This window comes from Marmota flaviventris, chromosome 9 (assembly GCF_047511675.1).
Source record: "Marmota flaviventris isolate mMarFla1 chromosome 9, mMarFla1.hap1, whole genome shotgun sequence".
Taxonomy (NCBI): Eukaryota; Metazoa; Chordata; class Mammalia; order Rodentia; family Sciuridae; genus Marmota; species Marmota flaviventris.
Genome location: NC_092506.1, coordinates 13,098,088 through 13,121,072, shown reverse-complemented (window position 1 = coordinate 13,121,072; position 22,985 = coordinate 13,098,088). Strand labels below are relative to the sequence as shown.

Genomic DNA, 22,985 nt, shown 5'->3' with positions numbered 1-22,985 from the left:
AAGGAACGGAAGATAAAAAAGAAGTGTGAAATTATATATGTTTTTTTAAAGTGCTCTGGCAAAAAGGTTGAAGAGAATAGGGAGTGTTGGGGAACGAAGCCTATTTCCGTTTAAGCAGCTGCCCAGGGTAGACCTCACTGAGCAGTGACAGATGAATAACAGCTTAAAGGAGCTGAGGAGAGAGTAGTTGGTGGAAGAGCATTCCTGTAAGAGGGACAGGCTGTGCAAAGGCTATTCAGATCAGACATGTCCAGAGATTGTAAGGATGACTAGGGAGAAAAGAATAGGAGACAGACCAAGATAAAGAAGACCATTGCTGAAATCCAAATGAGAATTGATAGTGGGTTCATCAAAGAGCTTGCAGCCTCTCAGGGATTACAGACACCTAAAGAAATAATAACTAGGAAAGGAGATACATGCTAGTAGGATGAACATCAAAACAAGGCTTTCAACTAAAGATCTCCCAGTTCATGTTATTCATGATCCTTGATTAAAAGATGTGGAAAATAAAGGAGAGATGTTACTATTTCATAGGAAGCATAGCTTAAGAGACTTTGGGGTCAAATAGACGTGGTTCAAGTCCCACATCTCTGCTACCTCTGTGCTTGTAGACAAGCTGAACTCCTCAGAGGCTCAGTTTCCTCATCTGTAAAATAGTTACATTTTTTGAGTGTCTGTCACACTGTAAGTTTGCAGAGGTGCTTCCTATAATTATTTCACAGCAAAATACTTAAAAACATGCTTCCAGACTGGTGTGGTGGCACATGCCTGTAATCCCAGCAACTTGAGAGTCTGAGGCAGGAGGACACTGAGATCAAGGCCAGCCTCATCAACTTAGTGAGGCTCTGAGCAATTTAGGCCCTGCCTCTAAATAAAGTTTAATAAAAAGGGCTGGAGATGTGGCTCCATGGTTAAGCGCCCCTGGGTTCAATCCCTTGTACCAAATCATCATCATTATAATCATCATAATCATCATCTCCAATATCCTTCGTGGTTATCCTCATTACTGAAAGATCTCAATTACACTTTCATCTTATCCTGAGTTTCAAGCTCATGTCAAGAACAGACTTACTTGTTGAGATACCATTGATTCTCAAGAACACTTAGTGAACTGAGAAGGACTTTTCAAAAAGTGGTTCTAAGTATGATGCTGAATAAATATCAACTTCAAACTAGACTAGGACACGGGTCAGAGGTTTGAATTGTATTGAGTGTGTGACCTTAACTAAGTTACTTAACATTTCCAAACCCTGATTTATTTACTTGTGAAACAGGAATATAAAGATTATTTGCAGGACTTGTGTCAGGATAGCATGAAGTCGCATATATAAAATGCTTTACAAAATTCCTTAGGAGATTGCTTTATAATGGTTACTGAAATTACTATGAAATTATCTGGGACATAATAGGCTGACTGTAAATGTTCCATTATTTGCTGCATCTCCATGACTCAACTTATACCCAAACTAGGGAATATTTATTTTTACTTTATTTTTTTGCAGTACTGGAGATTGCTCTACCACTGAGCTGCAGCTGCAGCCCTTCTCTTAAAATTATTGTTTTTGAGACAGAGTCTCTAAGTTGCTGAGGCTGGCTATGAACTTACAATCCTCCTGCCTCAGCCTCCTGAGCTACAGTGATCACAGGTTTGCTCTACCACACCCAGCAATTTTTATCTTATATTGTCCCAGAGACATTTTCACATATTAACAGTAATTAAGCTATTTCCTTCCTAATCATTAATATTAGTCCTAAGACTACAGCACTGCATATACTGAAATTGATATGGTTGTATTTTTCTATTACTTTAAGATAGAATAAGTATATAATTTTTAAACTCAAAATGTGCTCAATGCTTATTTCAAATGAATTGGGCATTACATTATTTTGTGTATGAAAACCTTATGTATTCAGCAACAGATATTTCATTTCCACTCTCCTTTCCAACAACTGGGTGGGTGACTTTGGTAGTCTTATAATCTCTAGGCACCCAACAGAATTAAACATGGACAGTTAAAAATTTCTAGCACTTTTTAAAAAATGTGGAGGATCAGTAAAAACATTTTGAAATAGTGAAGCCATTTGGCTAAAAACTCAAGAAAACTGGTTCATTTGTCTGTTTACTCCACTGGACTCTGAGTTAAATTCTAGGACTAGGAAGATATAGAAGGTGAATGCAATTCTGTGGGAAAGAGTATGACCAGAGATTTTCATGGTCTTTTGGCCACATCCCATCCTGTTCCAGACTCACATGCTCTTGGTCCTGGGGAAAGTCACTGGGCACTTACTTTCTACCATCTTCCAAAAGAATGTTTCTATAGGAAGATCTTTCTCTTCCAAACTCTGCTCTGTCCGTGCAATCTCCTGGCCATCCATGATAAGAGAATTTCTTCCAAAGAGGGTTCACTTAAATACCTCCCTAGTTCCAACATGTAAAGACAATAGCTAATTACGCTGTCCAGGTAATTGTTCTCTAGTGTGATGAGAAAAAGTCAGAGATTTCCCCCGACGATTCCATTTCCATTTTATGAATACATCATTCAGAAAATGTTTTTAGACCAATGAATCACCAGAATAGGAATGCACCTTGTATATCATCTTAATCTGGAGACTTTCATCATGAATTGGTTTTGATGTCTTTTTTTGTTACAGATAGAATGCTATAATGAACATGTTTTATTCAAAATGTTACCTATGCTTAAATTATTCATGAACTTCATCATAAACTACAGTATTGATGGTTATATAATGTTTCACTTGAAACAATTCACCTGTTGGATTTTTTTCTCTACAGGATTTTAAACGAAATCTAAATTTTTACTATGAAAGAACCCAATATGGTATAGTAGAGGGAACTGGGACCAAACACAGAGCAGGCCCAGCGGCCTGCTGAGGGGCAGAGCCGCCCCCCACCCCCCTCGCCTGCCAGGTAGGGGAAGGGTGACCACCGACAGAAAAGGCCCAGTGGCCCGCGGCGGGACAGAGCTTCCAATCACTCCTGCAAGGTAGGCGGGCCTGCGACCCACCGGCAGAAGAGGAGCAGCCGCCTGCTGAGAGGCTGAGCCGCCCCCTCCCCCTGCGCCGGCATAGTAGAGGGAACTGGGACCAAACACAGAGCAGGCCCAGCGGCCTGCTGAGGGGCAGAGCCGCCCCCCACCCCCCTCGCCTGCCAGGTAGGGGAAGGGTGACCACTGACAGAAAAGGCCCAGTGGCCCGCGGCGGGACAGAGCTTCCAATCACTCCTGCAAGGTAGGCGGGCCTGCGACCCACCGGCAGAAGAGGAGCAGCCAACTGCTGAGAGGCTGAGCCGCCCCCTCCCCCTGCGCCGGCATAGTAGAGGGAACTGGGACCAAACACAGAGCAGGCCCAGCGGCCTGCTGAGGGGCAGAGCCGCCCCCCACCACCCTCGCCTGCCAGGTAGGGGAAGGGTGACCACCGACAGAAAAGGCCCAGTGGCCCGAGGCGGGACAGAGCTTCCAATCACTCCTGCAAGGTAGGCGGGCCTGCGACCCACCGGCAGAAGAGGAGCAGCCGCCTGCTGAGAGGCTGAGCCGCCCCCTCCCCCTGCGCCGGCATAGTAGAGGGAACTGGGACCAAACACAGAGCAGGCCCAGCGGCCTGCTGAGGGGCAGAGCCGCCCCCCACCACCCTCGCCTGCCAGGTAGGGGAAGGGTGACCACCGACAGAAAAGGCCCAGTGGCCCGCGGCGGGACAGAGCTTCCAATCACTCCTGCAAGGTAGGCGGGCCTGCGACCCACCGGCAGAAGAGGAGCAGCCGCCTGCTGAGAGGCTGAGCCGGCCCCTCCCCCTGCGCCGGCATAGTAGAGGGAACTGGGACCAAACACAGAGCAGGCCCAGCGGCCTGCTGAGGGGCAGAGCCGCCCCCCACCACCCTCGCCTGCCAGGTAGGGGAAGGGTGACCACCGACAGAAAAGGCCCAGTGGCCCGCGGCGGGACAGAGCTTCCAATCACTCCTGCAAGGTAGGCGGGCCTGCGACCCACCGGCAGAAGAGGAGCAGCGGCCTGCTGAGAGGCAGAGCCGCCCACTCCCCCCCGCGCCTGCAAGGTAGTCGGAACTGAGACCACCATCAGAACAGGTCAGACCTGCAACCGAGAGACAGAACAGGCCCAGTGGCCTGAGGAAGGGTAGAGCCGCCCCCCCCCCACGCCTGCAAAGTAGGCGGACCTGCGACCCACTGGCACTACAGCCCCAGAGGCCTGCAGAGGGGCAGTGCCGCTGCCTGCGCCTGCAAAGTAGGCAGAACTGCGACCACCGACAGAACAAGCCTAGCGGCCCGCAGAGGGACAGAGCCGCCGCCCGCGCCTGCAAGGTCGGCGGAACTGCTACCGACTGGCAGAGCAGGCCCAGCGGCCTGCCAGCGTGGTAGGCACATTGCCCCAATTGGAGGAGGGGCAGAGCCGCCGCCCGCGCCTGCGAGGGAGACTTTGCAACTATACAAGACCAATATAAATATATAGGGGGAAAATTCAATAGCACAACAGTTTCACCAAGAAGAAAGGAACGCGAACAGTATGAAGAGACAAGGAAAGAAAGGACCACAAGCATTGCAGGTCAACTCAACGTTAGAAGAGGTAATAGCTGCAGCTGATGGAATGTCAGATAAAGAATTCAGGATATACATGCTTCAGATGATCTGGAGTCTCAAGGAAGACATCAGACAGCAAAATCAGACAATGAAAGATCACTTCGACAATGAATTACATAAACAAATCCAAGAAGCAAAAGATCAACTATACAGGGAAATAGAGGTTATAAAAAACAAACAAACAGAAATCCTAGAAATGCAGGAAGCAATAAGCCAACTTAAAAACTCAATTGAGAATACTACCAGCAGAGTAGAACACTTAGAAGACAGAACATCAGACAATGAAGATAAAGTATTTCAACTTGAAAAGAACATAGACAGCTCAGCAAGACTGTTAAGAAACCATGAGCAGAACATCCAAGAAATATGGGATAACATCAAGAGACCAAATTTAAGAGTCATTGGGATACAGGAAGGAACAGAGTTTCAAACCAAAGGAATGAGCAATCTATTCAATGAAATAATTCAAGAAAACTTCCCAGACTTGAAGAATGAGACAGAACCCCAAATCCTAGAAGCCTACAGGACGCCGAATGTGCAAAATCATAAGAGACCCACACCTAGACACATTATAATGAAGATGCCCAACATACAGAATAAGGAGAGAATTTTAAAAGCTACAAGAGAAAGGAAGCAGATCACATTTAGGGGTAAGCCAATCAGGATAACAGCTGATCTTTCAACACAGACTCTGAAAGCTAGAAGATCCTGGAATAACATATTTCAAACACTGAAAGAAAATGGGTTCCAACCAAGAATTGTGTTTCCAGCGAAATTAAGCTTCAGGATGGAAGATGAAATTAAAAGCTTCCACGATAAACAAAAGTTAAAAGAATTTGCAGCTAGAAAACCATCTCTTCAAAACATCCTTGGCAAAACATTACAGGAAGAGGAAATGGAAAATAACAATGAAAACCAACAGTGGGAGGTAGGACACTAAAGGGGGGAAATAATCAAAGTGGAAAACAAACCATGTTTAGTAACATAAATAAACAAATATGGCTGGAAGAACAACCCATATCTCAATAATAACCCTAAATGTTAATGGCTTAAACTCACCAATCAAGAGACACAGGCTAGTAGAATGGATCACAAAACAAGACCCAACAATATGCTGCCTACAGGAGACACATTTGATAGGAAAAGACATACATAGGCTGAAGGTGAAAGGTTGGGAAAAATCATATCACTCATATGGACTTCGGAAACAAGCAGGAGTATCCATACTCATATCAAATAAAATAGATTTTAAGCCAAAGTTAATCAAAAGGGATAAAGAGGGACACTACATACTGCTCAAGGGAACCATACACCAACAAGACATAACAATCATAAATATATATGCCCCAAACAATGGTGCAGCTATGTTCATCAAACAAACTCTTCTCAAGTTCAAGAGTCTAATAGACCACCATACAATAATCATGGGAGACTTCAACACACCTCTATCACCACTGGACAGATCTTCCAAACAAAAGTTGAATAAGGAAACTATAGAACTCAATAACACAATTAATAACCTAGACTTAATTGACATATATAGAATATACCACCCAACATCAAGCAGTTACACTTTTTTCTCAGCAGCACATGGATCCTTCTCAAAAATAGATCATATATTATGTCACAGGGAAACTCTTAGACAATACAAAGGAGTAGAGATAATACCATGCATCCTATCTGATCATAATGGAATGGAACTGAAAATCAACGATAAAAGAAGGAAGGAAAAAGAATACATCACTTGGAGAATGAACAATAGGTTACTGAATGATCAATGGGTTATACAAGACATCAAGGAGGAAATTAAAAAATTCTTAGAGATTAATGAAAACACAGACACAACATATCGGAATCTATGGGACACATTGAAAGCAGTTCTAAGAGGAAAATTCATTGCTTGGAGTTCATTCCTTAAAAAAAGAAAAAACCAACAAATAAATGATCTCATACTTCATCTCAAAATCCTAGAAAAAGAAGAGCAAAACAACAGCAAAAGAAGTAGAAGGCAAGAAATAATTAAAATCAGAGCTGAAATTAATGAAATCGAAACAAAAGAAACAATTGAAAAAATTGACAAAACTAAAAGTTGGTTCTTTGAAAAAATAAACAAAATCGACAGACCCTTAGCCATGCTAGCGAAGAGAAGAAGAGAGAGAACTCAAATCACTAACATACGGGATGAAAGAGGCAATATCACAACAGACACTTCAGAAATACAGAAGATAATAAAAAATTATTTTGAATCCTTATACTCCAATAAATTAGAAGATAGTGAAGGCATAGATAAATTTCTTAAGTCATATGATCTGCCCAGATTGAGTCAGGAGGATATAGACAACCTAAACAGACCAATATCAATTGAGGAAATAGAAGAAACCATCAAAAGACTACCAACTAAGAAAAGCCCAGGACCGGATGGGTATACAGCAGAGTTTTACAAAACCTTTAAAGAGGAACTAATACCAATACTTTTCAAGCTACTTCGGGAAATAGAAAAAGAGGGAGAACTTCCAAATTCATTCTACGAGGCCAACATCACCCTGATACCTAAACCAGACAAAGACACTTCAAAGAAAGAAAACTACAGACCAATATCTCTAATGAACCTAGATGCAAAAATCCTCAATAAAATTCTGGCGACTCGGATACAAAAACATATCAAAAAAATTGTGCACCATGATCAAGTAGGATTCATCCCTGGGATGCAAGGCTGGTTCAATATACGGAAATCAATAAATGTTATTCACCACATCAATAGACTTAAAAATAAGAACCATATGATCATCTCGATAGATGCGGAAAAAGCATTCGACAAAGTACAGCATCCCTTTATGTTCAAAACTCTAGAAAAACTAGGGATAACAGGAACATACCTCAATATTGTAAAAGCAATCTATGCTAAGCCTCAGGCTAGCATCATTCTGAATGGAGAAAAATCGAAGGCATTCCCTCTAAAATCTGGAACAAGACAGGGATGCCCTCTCTCACCACTTCTGTTCAACATAGTTCTCGAAACACTGGCCAGAGCAATTAGACAGACGAAAGAAATTAAAGGCATCAAAATAGGAAAAGAAGAACTTAAATTATCACTATTTGCAGATGATATGATTCTATACCTAGCAGACCCAAAAGGCTCTACAAAGAAACTATTAGAGCTAATAAATGAATTCAGCAAAGTGGCAGGATATAAAATCAACACGCATAAATCAAAGGCATTCCTGTATATCAGCGACAAATCCACTGAAATGGAAATGAGGACAACCACTCCATTCACAATATCTTCAAAAAAAATAAAATACTTGGGAATCAACCTAACAAAAGAGGTGAAAGACTTATACAATGAAAACTACAGAACCCTAAAGAGAGAAATAGAAGAAGATCTTAGAAGATGGAAAAATATACCCTGTTCATGGATAGGCAGAACTAACATCATCAAAATGGCGATATTACCAAAAGTTCTCTATAGGTTTAATGCAATGCCAATCAAAATCCCAACGGCATTTCTTGTAGAAATAGAGAAAGCAATCATGAAATTCATATGGAAAAATAAAAGACCCAGAATAGCAAAAACAATGCTAAGCAGGAAATGTGAATGAGGCGGTATAGCGATACCAGACTTCAAACTATATTACAGAGCAATAGTAACAAAAACAGCATGGTACTGGTACCAAAACAGGCGGGTGGACCAATGGTACAGAATAGAGGACACAGAAACCAATCCACAAAACTACAACTATCTTATATTTGATAAAGGGTCTAAAAGCATGCAATGGAGGAAGGATAGCATCTTCAACAAATGGTGCTGGGAAAACTGGAAATCCATATGCAAAAAAATGAAACTGAATCCCTTTCTCTCGCCATGCACAAAAGTGAATTCAAAATGGATCAAGGAGCTTGATATCAAATCAGAGACACGCCGTCTGATAGAAGAAAAAGTTGGCTACGATCTACATACGGTGGGGTCAGGCTCCAAATTCCTCAATAGGACACCCATAGCACAAAAGTTAATAACTAGAATCAACAAATGGGACTTACTCAAACTAAAAAGTTTTTTCTCAGCAAAAGATACAATAAGAGAGGTAAATAGAGAGCCTACATCCTGGGAACAAATCTTTACTCCTCACACTTCAGATAGAGCCCTAATATCCAGAGTATACAAAGAACTCAAAAAATTAGACAATAAGAGAACAAACAACCCAATCAACAAATGGGCCAAGGACCTGAACAGACACTTCTCAGAGGAGGACATACAATCAATCAACAAGTACATGAAAAAATGCTCACCATCTCTAGCAGTCAGAGAAATGCAAATCAAAACCACCCTAAGATACCATCTCACTCCAGTTAGATTGGCAGCCATTATGAAGTCAAACAACAACAAGTGCTGGCGAGGATGTGGGGAAAAGGGTACACTTGTACATTGCTGGTGGGACTGCAAATTGGTGCAGCCAATTTGGAAAGCAGTATGGAGATTCCTTGGAAAGCTGGGAATGGAGCCACCATTTGACCCAGCTATTCCCCTTCTCGGTCTATTCCCTAAAGACCTAAAAAGAGCATGCTACAGGGACACTGCTACATCGATGTTCATAGCAGCACAATTCACAATAGCTAGACTGTGGAACCAACCTAGATGCCCTTCAATGGATGAATGGATAAAAAAAATGTGGCATTTATACACAATGGAGTATTACTCTGCATTAAAAAATGACAAATTCATAGAATTTACAGGGAAATGGATGGCATTAGAGCAGATTATGCTAAGTGAAGCTAGCCAATCCCTAAAAAACAAATGCCAAATGTCTTCTTTGATATAAGGAGAGTAACTAAGAACAGAGTAGGGTCGAAGAGCATGAGAAGAAGATTAACATTAAACAGGGATGAGAGGTGGGAGGGAAAGGGAGAGAGAAGGGAAAAAGCATGGAAACGGAAGGAGACCCTCAGAGTTATACAAAAGTACATACAAGAGGAAGTGAGGGGAAGGGGAAAAATAATACAAGGGGGACAAACGAATGTCAGTAGAGGGGGCAGAGAGAGAAGAGGGGAGGGGAGGGGAGGGGAGGGGGGATAGTAGAGGATAGGAAAGGCAGCAGAATACAACAGACACTAGTATGGCAATATGTAAATCAATGGATGTGTAACTGATGTGATTCTGCAATCTGTATATGGGGTAAAAATGGGAGCTCATAACCCACTTGAATCAAATTGTGAAATATGATATATCAAGAACTATGTAATGTTTTGAACAGCCAACAATAAAAAATTAAAAAGATAAAAAAAATAAAAATAAAAATATTTGAACTTTAAAAAAAAAAATAAAAAATTAAAAAAAATAAAGAAATAAAAAAAAAAAAAAAGAACCCAATATGCAGTTTCAGCACTTTGGAAATTTTCACAAATAAATTTCTAAAAAGGAGCATTACTCTATTATTTCAAACACATTTTCCTAGCTTTCCATTTCGTTTTATTTATAATTTACCAACATTATGAAAATCTATTTTATTGTGAATCTTATTGCTCAAAAATTTGCGCTTTTTTTGTACTGGGGATTGAACTCAGGGGCACTTAACCACTGGGTGACATCCCCAACCCTATTTTGTATTTTATTTAGAGACAGGGTCTTGCTGAGTTATTAACTGCCTCACTGATTTGCTGAGGCTGACTTTGAACTTGCAATCATCCTGCCTCAGCTTCCCGAGTGGCTGAAATTACAGGTGTGCACCACTGCACCCGGCTTGCATAAACTTTTAAATTTGCCTTGGATCTCATTACACTGAAATCATTTCTACACCTCATACCCTGCTAGACTGTTAAGTTCCTAAGAAAGACATGTGTGTTGTTAACCTTTGTCTCTTGGCACTTGGTGCACTAGTAAGTTCCCACTGAATGTCTTGGCATAAGTGAGTGAGTGAATAGGAGTTGGGGTGACAATTCAGGAATCATGTATTCAATTTCATTTTCCTGGAAAAGAGTCCAATAGGACATTTTCTTGGTATTTTGGTCAGCCCTTGCTTGGAGGCAGTTCTTCACCCAGCTGTAGAGAGATGGTTATTGCCAACAACTCCAGATATAAGTTGTTCTGGTTGTATTATAAGACATGTTCAAAGATATTCTTAGGACCTTTTGAATGAACAAAAGGAAACTGAGCATCCCAAGGAAACTTTAAGAGCAGAACAGTAGGATAGCAGAGAAAAGACTGTGTGTTTTATTGTCTTCACTTCTCTCCCTTGGCTTTTTATCTGCCTTTGATTTTTTTTATTATTTAATTCAAAATAAGCAAGTGATCATTTGAGGAAATTTGAATAATAGAGAACAATACAATAAAAAGTCACCCATTCCACTATGCAGAAATAACTACTGTTAATATTGTTGACCCTTTATGGAAGCTCAAAATTTATCTTACAATTTATTCATTTCCCCCATGGCTTTATCAGAACTTTGTTGGAACTCAATCCCAAAGGAGAGATGCAATCTCATGCTGCTAGACTGAGCAAAGAGATCATGAAATCTCTCTTTTGGGAGCTCATGTGTAAGATATTGGACTACACAGAGAATGTAGGAACCTACACCCCATAAACTTTAAATCCTGCAAAATGCAGTTTTCCCCAAATCCGAGAGGGCTGCGTGTCTTATTCCTACAAACTTCCAGATTTTCTACGTAAAACAGTTATATATATATATATATATATATATATATATATATATATATATATATATATATTTGTAGTTGGGCACAATACCTTTATTTTATTTATTTATTTATTTTTTTGTGGTGCTGTGAATTGAACCCGGGGCCTCGCACATGCTAGGTGAGCACTCTACTGCTGAGCCACAACCCCAGACCTAAAATAGGTATCTTGACAAAAGGAAAAAGAACATAAAACTATGTCCAGAGAGATACTCTGCCAGACTCTGTCTTCTACTTGGAAAGCCCCAGTGAAGAGCACTTAATTAAACACATAAGCAAGCTCAAAGAGGAGACTAAACCCAGATTTCCCAGCCTGGATTGAGAAATGGAATCCAGCCCTGTTTTGTTAAATTACAATCACAGCAGTCACTGAAATTTCTAAAAGTGAGCAATCAAGTGATTGATTGGTACTCATTCCAAGGGCGGCCCCCTATTCTAAACAGTTTAGGACATAGAGTTCATCGTCTTAGGAAGAGTGGCCAATTCTTTCTTCCCTTTTGTTCCCTTCATCATGGTCTATGGATATTCTGGAAATTCAGAATTCAGTCTTGAGATGAATAGCAGACCAGTAGCTTGTGGCCCTATCAATTTAATGTAGGATAAGTTTTTTCATGCCACAACTGAAGAGTGAAAATGTAACTAATTTCTTGCTTTTTTGGTATAATTTCTAATTTGAACCTTCATTCTATCTGATAAGAGAAAGTTTACATATTTACCTTTATGTATTAAGACTTCCAAGTAAAGTCACTAATTTTAGGATTTTTTTCTTTTATTTCCAGTTTCTGAATATCTAAACCAGTCAGTTAGGATTTTCTCTTTCATTTGCTCCTTAATATTAATTCTAAAATCCAGAGCTTGTGGAGTCCTACTGGTACTGGAGGGAATACTTTGACTTTTCAGATCTGCATTGTCTGGTATCCCACAACTCTACCACACAGTTCTTAAGCAGAACCTACCTTTGAGTACTGGCACCTAGCTAGTTCCAGCCCTGTCCTTTGGCACCTGCTGAGCTGTCCATGGTTCTGATCACCTCTGGTTATTAATCTGCATATTATTCATCCTCTTCCTGACCATTTGGTTCTTTTCTCCACCAGCCCTTGAGGTATATGGGAAACTTTTCAGTCCTCTTCCATGACTCTCTGTGGCCACAGAAAATTCAATGTGACTTCCTCATGTACTTTCTCAGTCCTGGCTTTTCTTGCTGCTCTTGGACTCTACAGCTGCCACCTTAATGCAAATGTGGTAAATGGGGGAATTCCAGGAGCTCTGTGGCTTGTTCATGCCCTAGCAAGGAGCACACATGAGTGAGTGCTGCTTTGGATTATCCAAAGATCTTCTGTATCTTTCTAGACCCTAAACTTAACCCCAAATTATTAAAGAGCAAAGGACAAGACCCCCACTCTCCCTGCAAAACATGCAAAATTTCCTGATTCACAGCCAGCTCTTGGCTTCCTATTTTCTATGGGGAGGAGAATCTTGATTTGATTCTATTAAGTTTATCACCTTGTGAATATTTTTTGGTCTTATGCTTGAACCAAAGAATTTAAACTAAAAAGAAATGTTTATTTTCCAGCTCTCCTGTGACACCTTTCCCTAGAATATGAATGACTAACGTCTGACTTTCCACTTTAAGGAAAAGCTTTCAAAACTAAGCAAAGGAATTCAAAAAAGCACAAAGGCATATAAGCACACAGGGAGTATCATCTGATATTATGCAAAAAGGTGAGCACATGAAACTCAAATTGCAGGGAATTATTGATTTTAGAATTAGACTTCCCAGATTTTGACCTTGTTTGAATTACTTTTTGTTGTTGTTGTTGTTGTTGTTGTTACTAGGTATTAAACTCAGGGGTGCTTAACTCCGGAGCTATATCTCCAGCACTTTTTCTTTTTTATTTTGAGACAGGGTCTCATTAAGTTACCCAGACTTGCCTTTAACTTGCAATCCTCCTTTCTCAGCCTCCCAAGTCACTGGGATTACAGGGTGCCCACCATGCCCAGCCTGTTGTATTACTTATGAGCTATTAAACATTAGTATAATTACTAAAATTCTTTTGCCTCCAAATACAAACATAATAATGAGCACATAATAGTAATGTATCTCTCAAGGGATTTTAAAGATTGAATAAGGACATACAAAGCATATTAAAAAAATGCCTGGCATTTGTTAAAGGATCAAGACATATTATCTATTACCTATTATTGTTAATCTGTTATTACTAATAGGCAGATCTGGTATTTCAATCATATACACTGGCATGGCCACACTGATGGCTTACTGAGTCTTTCATTCTGATAAGTTGGTGCTGATCTGGTGTCAGTCAAATCGCCAAGCAGCTGGGTCCTAACAGTTGCTAGACTGTCTTTCCAGCGCCAGCAGATTTAGGTGGTAAGGAGACAATGAGTGCAAATGGATTTTAGAGAGATTTACAGTTTTGAGCAGCATGAGTTTCGTGTTTGCCACAGTTCCTCTAGTGTCTCAAGTCCAGGGCAGTGAAGTAGAGCAGGAAACAGGAGGATAACATGTGCACAGTTTAGGTCTGGATCAGAGCTGAGGAACACTGACTGACCTGAACATACCCCAGCCTTAAAAATGATTGCTGGCAGCTGGCCCACCCTTCCCTCTAGAGAGACATTATCTTTATTATCTTGGAATGTAAGCAAATGGTCTCCTCCAGGGTGGAGACAGAGATGTCTCGATTTCCACCATCCTGACTATTTCTGAGAGAGAGAGCTTTCTCAAACATTACTGCCATTTGGTTATAAGAGAGGCAATGAATTGATTGAAAAATTGGCAGAATTTGCTTAGTAATCACAACAGTTAATTTTGAGTTTTTGTCCTCAAAGAATGGAAAAGTAATTAATTTTATTGTATTGGGTTCCTCCAGTTCAAAAAATGGAATATTTGTTTAAGGATCTTCCAGGACAACTAGACCCTACTCAATATTTAAACCACATTAAATTGTTTTTGCTAACCTGGCAAGTGATGTACAGTGCTGTTAATTGTTGTACTTTACTCATATTTGATTTCAAGCTGTATTCACATTTTTTTAGACTACTTTTCTCTTTTGAAATTCAGCCTTATGTAAGGTTTGTAGTAGTCTGGTTATTTTTCAAGAGAGTAGATAAAATATTCATCAAAATGCTAACCCTTTATAGGTCATTACTTGTTGCTTTATTTTCCTCAGATTATTTGTCCTATAAATTTATTTGTATCATTCACTAAATATCTTTAAGCAAAGATATTTAAAGTCTTTACGGCCCCAACTTATTTTCCTTTGTGATTTAACTCACTGGTTTATAATTTTGTTACATTCTTTCTCATTTACAAGCCATTTTAATTGTATTTTCTTAGATGCATTCATCAGTCTTATTTATTTAGTTTTTCTAGTATAATCTTGTAGCTTAAATGTGTTTTACTCACTACTCTTTTTAAATTTTATTTTATATTTGTTCTTTTTAATATACATGACAACAGAGTGTACTTTTTTTCTGGATCATATAGTTTTTATTAACATTCATCAAATAAACAGAATTGACTAACAGACAACTGAAAATAAAAGACTAGATCTCTTGAAGTGCAAGGGCTAAAACAACTATTACTCATTTTAAAACCAAACATTGGATGGTATGACTAGGGTTTACACTAGTGTAAAATAGACCAAGGATTGACACTGCATTTCTCTCATGCGTTATTTATTTAAAATAGTGAATATTAAAATATGTGGGTTCTACATCTAATTCACAAAAAAGCCTCTCACAAATCTTTATGTTCTGTGTATGGAATATCCACCTCATGTACTATGAAAGTTTTATTTATGCCTCATCATAAAGTCAAAAGTAATGTAAACAGTAAAATTATAATAGGCTAATGACTTGCATATTTTCATATGGATGTCAATATATCTAAATAGAAAATAAATGGTGGTCCTGTCCACTATATTTTAAAAACTAGAATATCTTTCCAGATTTTGCATACAGATCACTTTAAAGACAAGGTATGCAGGTTTTAAGGTCTCACAATCAGTTGTCAGAAAAACAGCAGTTGTTCCTGCAGTACCTCATTAGCATCTGACCCAATTATTTTTAGATGACATGATTTAGAAGACATAGAAACCCATCTAAGAATTTGTAATTATTCTGAGACAGATGGTTTCAATGTTAACCCTAAAATCATTATCAGAAAGAATAACAATGTGATGTAGAAGAACAACTAATCAACATGACTAAAAATATGTGCACTTTCAGAAAAACAATCTGGTCATATGGAAAAAAAAATCACAGGTACAACCTGGTGAACATTCCCATATAGGATATTGATCTGGTCAAGGCACACTATTTCTAAGCAGAATTATCAAATCAGGGTGAATTTAGACCACCTTTAAGGAACAGCCTATAAGACAGACCATAACTGGTCCAATTTCCCTTCAAAGCAATCTGGTACTATCCTACCCATTTCAATTCAAAGTTTGAAGTTAATTCAAGCCAAAAGACCATAGTGGAGCAAAAGTGAGCAAATGTGTCAACACTAGTACGTTCTTATTGCTGTATTAAGTTTGAAGATGGGCATACCTACCACAGCAGTATTGTTTCAGGAAGCAGGATAGGATCAGTGGTAAATTAGAAAAGACTATTAATTGCTCAATTAATAGAAAATTAAAAACCTGTTTCAAAATCTACAATAAGCCTGTATTTAAAGGAGTCATAATTATTACAACAGTGAAGTGCTGGGCTTTAGTTCTGTGGAACAGCTTTGCAGTGGACTCAGTGGCCTACAGGTATGGCTCACTTCCTGCCTCCTGAAGGGTGAATATGCTACACAGAGCTGTGATGGTTTCTACTGAGTGGTAAAATTCACAGAAATTCCACATTACTCATGTCAGAATCATTCCTTATGCAAAGTTTGATGTAGATGAAGATAAAGTGGTTTCTGGGTCAATAACTGCAATTTCTTTCTTTTAGAAAGTCAGTGGGTTTCTTGTGTAGTTCTATTCCATTGGCCCAGGTTTAATCTCATCCATCTCCATGAAAGCAAAACCACTTGGTGCTGGTAAACCTTTTTTTAGGCTTTTAGTGTTTGAATTCAAAGAAGCTAGCTGCGCCTTTGGTTAATTTTTCAATATGCTTCTGGAGCTCAATGTCCACATTAAAATGAACATATGTATCTTCTTTTCTTGAAGCCACAGGAGTATCTTGCACAGGAGTTAAATCTATGCCGTTCAGATCCTTTATACTAACTGCTCCAGCACCACCTTCTTCTTCACCTTCTCCAAATTCCAATGCCTTTCCTCACCAGGTGCTAAAATTCTCCTTCATGGGACAGGCTGAACATCAAATGGAAATTCTTTATTATACGTGAGAAAAGTCTTTAGGATTGGTTCTAGCTTCTTCAGGTCTTCCAGTTTAAATTCTTCCTGGGTCTGTGTGGATCCTAAAGCTTGCACTTCGCAATTCCAAGCTTGTTGCAATTTGGCCTATGGTTTTCTTTTGCTCTTCTGTGAATTCAGAATTGTTGTGTTGAGCTTGGGCCTCTTTTTGTAGATGTCTTGCTAATGTCTGATACTCGGCTATAGCCTCTACAAGCTGGCTCCAAGAATCCAGTCGGCGCCTGTCCGAAAACTGGCGCCCCAGCGCTGCAGAAGACTCCGGGTCACCTCCCACATGGCCGCTCCCCACCTGTTCCATCCTGCCCCTACCCAGCAAAGCCCGGCTCTAGGGCACCATCCTCCCCAGGGCTGGCCCCAACATGAACAAGGCCAGGAGTAACCTCCAAGGCCACCACTGCCACCCACTGAGGTGCAGCCCAAGCAAGCCCATTTGCCCAATAGAATGTATTTTGACATATTACACATACAATTGTGTTCCTGTACACCAGTGGTGAATCAGCTGAGAGAGAAATTAGGAAAACTATTCCATTCACAATAGCCTTAAAATATATTTGGGAATCAATGTAACAAAAGAGATGAAAGACTCTATAATGGCAACTACAGAACACTAATGAAAGAAATCAAAGAAGGCCTTAGAAGATGGAAAGATCTCCCATGTTCTTGGTTAGGCAGAATAAATATTGTCAAAATGGCCATGCTACCAAAAGTGCCATACAGATTTAATGCAATTCCTATTAAAATTCCAATGACATTCTTCATAGAAATAGAAAAAGCAGTCATGAAATTCATTTGGAAAAATAAGAATAGCCAAAGCAATCCTTAGCCAGAAAATTGAAGCAGGAGGTATCACAATACCAGACCTTAAATTATACTACAGAGCAATAATAAGAAAAACAGCACAGTATTGGCACCAAAACAGACATGAAGATCAATGGAACAGAATAGAAGACTCATTACTCTTTGATCCATAAGAGAAGCTATGTTTTGTATATTGTGAAACTAATGCAAACTCATTTTACATCTGAAATAATTATTTAACCTCCAGATCCAACTGAATTATCTTTCTCTCAATAATATGTGAATATTTTCTTTTTGAAGTTTTAATTTTCATCTAAACTAGATCTTTTTCCTGGAATAAATATTTCTTTCTATTGTTTGTAGAATTTCCACATTGTTTAATTATTGTTTGGTTAAATACTGTTTTCAAAGTAGTCTTTATTGTCAAACTTTATTTGAATGTTAGTGTCATTTTACAGTTTTTACTACCACTGCATTTCTCTCCCAAAGTCCCAATGGGATTTGAATTGAAGTTAATTTTTAACAAACTGTTTGTTTAAAAAAAGACAAGTTTTCAATATTCTTCCTTTAGAGCAAAGGAATTATCTTTTCTTAAAATTCAACAATCCTGATGCCTCCATCTCTTTCATTATTGCTGTCTGAACTTCTTATTGTGGTGTGATGGATCTCCAGAGTGACCTTTAAGCCGCATCATCTTCTTATCATGTTCATCTCTTTATATGTTCCCTCTGAATTCTTAGGAATTCAGAGTAGTTCTCTAATTCAATTTTTAATTTTATGAAATATCCAACTTGCTGTTTAATGGTCTTTTAAAATTATTGGAATTACAGATGGCACTGTGGTCATGTCCTCAGGTGAGAACAGGTGTAAAGATGCCCCACGTCCCAAGTGCTGGCCTTCCTGGAGCATCTGCACAGGTGCAGCATCCATTCATCCATTTCCTTGGATGTGCCTCACTTAGGAAAACTAAGGACCTGTTGGGAATTCCACTTTCACATTTAGTTTTCTACCTTCATGTGCTAAAAATTAAGTATTAGAACACTTATGCAAAATGGAGCATTGGTATATATAACACTATGTTCCAAATTTAAAATATAATAGAGATGTGTAGTGATGAACAGAGCAACAGATCAAAATTCAGTGCTGAGTTAGAAGTGTGTAGCCTATGAAGAGTCCTAGAAGCCACCAAACCCCATCTTCTATAATCACAGCAGAGAAAATGCATTTTCTTAGAATGTAGGATTTACTACTCCACACCCCAGGTCCTTTCTATTCCCAGTCGTGGCTAAATTCCAGTATCAGCCTGGAAATTGAGAAAATATTGCATGGTAGGATTAATAGAAGTAGACTATTTTCCCTTAGCATATCACATCTGTTTCTTTGAAAATATCACCAAGACAAAAAAGTTAATCACAAAAGTTATAAAAATAGAAACTCATAGTATTGTCCAACAGTTTGTCTTCAGTTTATGAGCCTCTGTCATGACCTGTTAATCTCTGAGCATTTATCCTTCATGTGAAATTCACACACAGGAATATGCATCCTGTAATTCATGTCCTATAGATGATTTGGAGATTGGAATAAAATTAATTCTGGTCCCCTAGAGAAGTTAGATGGTTTACAATTTAAAGGCCGTATCACTTTTCTGAGACTACGTTTTGCAAAATTTAGTAGGTTTTCACATAAGCACTTCTCTAAAAAATTTTTTCAAGATCACTTTTATTGGTACATTATAATTGCACATAATAATGGGCTTTGTTGTTACATATTTGTATATTACATAAGCATTTCTGCTAGTTGTGATCTTGACTCTAAGCACCAGTTCTCTTAAGAGAGCTTAATAATTTGTAACCATAAAAGCATTAAGAATCCAGATAGGTATAATGAATGGCACTCAGTGCTTAATTCTCTCTTTCAACCCCAGTACAGATGTCATCTAATAGCCTTGGCTTGAGGCTGAAGCTAAGGGAGGTCTGAATGAGATCACTAACAGGTGCTAGAGACCTTAAATGAAATCTAGGCTCACAACTCCATCCTAACTTCCCTTCATAAAATCCTACCCAATAGCTGCAAATCAGCTGTTCTCCAAAAGAAATCCCCCTTTCATCTGCAAGCTGCTGGAGCTGGATTGTACTCCAGGGATATGGAGTATTAGAACTCCTCAAGCTGTAGTGTCTACAGATGTCAAAAAGCTTTTCTTGAAGTCCTTACCATGGGGACTTGGAATTTTCCTTTCTGAATACAGATGGGGGGGGGAGAACTTATAAAGTTTCTTTTATCAGAAGTAATCTCTTGGAAATTTCCACACATTCTGGCCACCTAAGTTTATGCAAATTAGAATCTTTTTGGAAAATAAACAACAGAAGTCTGCTTTCTGTCTCAGCATCCTTTCTTTGGTTGATATTTTTAACCCTAACTCTCCATCATTTCCCTGTGTCTTATAGCAATGCCAAAAAAGGTTACAAGGGAAACAACCAAATCAGGACTCTTATACTTCCAGAGTTTTGACGCCTTATAGATAATTCTATCAGTCAAGTCTCACTTGTTAATTATTAGAAAAACAACTTTCTAATAGATATTTGCTCTAATAAACAAGCCAAACTTGTAATATAAACATATCACTGCTGTCAGATGTGGTTGTGCATGCCAGAAATTCCAGCAACTTGGGAGGCTGTGGCAGGAGGATCGGAAGTTCAAGGCCAGCCTCAGCAACCTATCGAGGCCCCCAATGACTTAGTGAGACCCTGTCTCAAAATAAAAAATTAAAAAAGCTGGGATGTGGCTCAGTGGTTAAGCATCCAAATAAAATATAATAATATGCTGGAGTTACCAAAGTCAGGGACTAGACCACCATACCATCACAGAGCCAGTTTCTGATTCCCTTTTTCTGGTTACATGGTAGAGATAAGATGGAGAAACAAAAATGTATAAAATATGAGGAATCGTCCAGGAAAGCCTACCCAGCCAAGTGGTCAACCAAAACTTAAACCTGGATGTTTTAAACATTTTTATCATGACAAATTTCTGTCTGCGTGAAATCAGCAAATCTTTTATCTGGTATAGTTACTTTTGACCTGAATAAATCCACAAATGAAAATAATGCAAACGTTCCAGAGATAAAGGAATAAGTTAAATGTGAGAACTAACTTGCTTTAAAAAAAGTGAATAAGGAGATAAATATATTTAACCTGATTTAAGTATCACACAAAGTATACATGTATTGAGACATTATGTAATACACCATTAATAAATGCAATTTTATGTTTTTATGTATCCATTAAAATAAATTAAAACAATAAAATTTAAAAAAGGAAGGAGGGAGGGAGGGAGAGAGGAAGGGAAAAGAAAGAACAGAAAAGGAAAGAAGAAGAAAAAAAAGAAATTTTTAAAAGATCAGCTAGTTATTCTAGGTGCCAGGAGTAATCCCTGACCAGCAATCCCTGACCCACCTAAAATGAGATGCTGTTTGGTCTTTCTAGTCTCCTGGCAACCTTGATTAGTACTATCATCTCTGGTCCTAGAAATGCTGCCATGGTAGGTAGTGATAAGATATCACTAAAGTGTCACACTGCCACAACAACTAACTACAAAAATGCTTGTGTGTTCATATATGAAAACACAACCAGTGAAACTCTACATCATGGACAACCACAAGAGTGGAATTCTAATAAGAATAAGTCATTCCCATGCATATATAATATATCAAAATACACTCTACTGTCATGTAATATCTAAAAAGAACAAATTTTAAAAATGCTCAAAAATACTTGTGGATTGCTCGGCCTATTGTTTATTTGGTCTCAACTGTACATTGAGCTTCCACATACTTCTTATACATTTGCCTGGCTTTCTACCAGTGCTGGGTTTGTATTAGAAGTGTATAGCAACTGTACTTCTGAAATGAGTTCCGTAATTAGTAGCACCAGATGAAACCCTTCTTCCATCTGCTTAGGGCCTCTTTGATTTCCTTGTTCCTCAAACTGTAGATCAATGGATTTAACATGGGGATTATGACAGTGTATAGGACTGACGCCAGTTTGTTCTGGCTCAGGGAATCTCCCGAGTTGGGATACATGTAAACAAAGATACCTGAGCCAAAGAAAAGGATCACTACTGTCAGGTGAGAAGCACAGGTGTTGAAGGCCTTGGACCTGCCTTCAGCTGAAATGATCTTCAGAATAGCGGCAACAATGTAACCATAGGATACCACGATGACCAAGACGGATGTGAGCCCAAAGATCACTGTGAGCACAGAGGTCATGACTTGAAAGAAAAAGGTGTCAGAGCAGGAGAGGACCAATAATTGAGGCAGGTCACAAAAGAAGTGGTTGATGACATTTGGCCCACAGAAATGGAGCTGAAGCAAAGCACACAGTTGGATAAAAGAGCCAAAGAACCCAGTAATGCAAGATCCTGCCACCATCTGCACACAGAGGGTGGGGGACATGACGGCTGTGTACAGTAGGGGATTGCAGATGGCGGTATATCGATCATAAGCCATGGCTGCCAGAAGACAGCACTCGGTTAGACCCAGGCTGGAAAAGAAGAAATACTGTATGGTGCACCCCAGAAAGGAGATGGAGCTATGCTTCTGGAAGAAGCCTGAGAGCATCTTGGGGGCTATAGTGGAAACGTAGCAGATATCCAGAAAGGACAGGTTGCTGAGGAAAAAATACATGGGTGTATGTAGATGGGCGTCCATCCTGATGAGTGTGATGAGGCTCACATTCCAGGACACTGTCATCAGGTAGATCCCTAGGAATACTGAAAAGAGGGCGATGGTGAGCTTTGGAAACTCAGAGAATCCCAAGAGAATGAACTTCGTGATTGTTGTATGGTTCCTTCCTTCTGTCATAGCGTTGGTGGTCCCAAGATCTGCAGGGACAGAAGAGAACAAATCCCTAAGTCAGTTGTTATCCCAACTTCTATTGAGATAAACCACCTTATCTCTACACAGAGCTCATAAGAAAGAGGAATGCTGAGCGTTTGGGGGAAATTACCCTGGTTAACTTTGCCTCTAAGTGACTACAGTGGTTGTATCAATTTTCCCACATGTGAAAGGGGATAATTACACTTGTTATTATTAACTATCAGGCTTTTATTAGGACAAAGGAAAGTATAACAATATTTGGAAGTTCCCTTAAAAATATGTTTTAGAAATTGCAGAGTGTTATTAATGGCATTATAATCCCTGCTTATAGCTCAGTGAGTAAGAGCATGGGTCTAGTTGTCACACGGCTGTTGCTTGAATGTGGCTCTTCTATCTATAAGCTATGACTCAGGAAAAGTTATCTAATATCTTTGTACCTAAGTTATGTATCTGCGAAGTAGTAAGAGTAAAATTGATCTCCTAAAATTTATTTCACATTAAATTATTTCAGATATGTACAGTACCTACCATGCATTTCACATGAAGTGGTGTTGTTACAGAATATCTTTATAATATAGTTTGAAGCACTCTTGGTTTGTGGGAAAAATTTTAAATTTAAAAGATCATATAACACT

General features: G+C 39.2%; 1 protein-coding gene and 1 pseudogene across 1 annotated transcript; both read right to left on the bottom strand.

Moving 5' to 3' along the window:
- Positions 1-16,180: 16,180 nt before the first annotated feature.
- Positions 16,181-16,958, bottom strand: LOC114099666 (axin interactor, dorsalization-associated protein pseudogene; annotated as a pseudogene).
- Positions 16,959-21,393: 4,435 nt separating this feature from the next.
- LOC114099828 (olfactory receptor 5AN6-like) lies at positions 21,394-22,335 on the bottom strand. The gene has a single exon (XM_027944341.2). The coding sequence runs from the start codon at positions 22,333-22,335 to the stop codon at positions 21,394-21,396; it is 942 nt and encodes a 313-aa protein (XP_027800142.2).
- Positions 22,336-22,985: the final 650 nt, after the last annotated feature.

Excerpts from the sequence above, each read along its gene's own strand:
- LOC114099828 (XM_027944341.2), bottom strand. The coding sequence starts at position 22,335 with ATGACAGAAGGAAGGAACCATACAACAATCACGAAGTTCATTCTCTTG.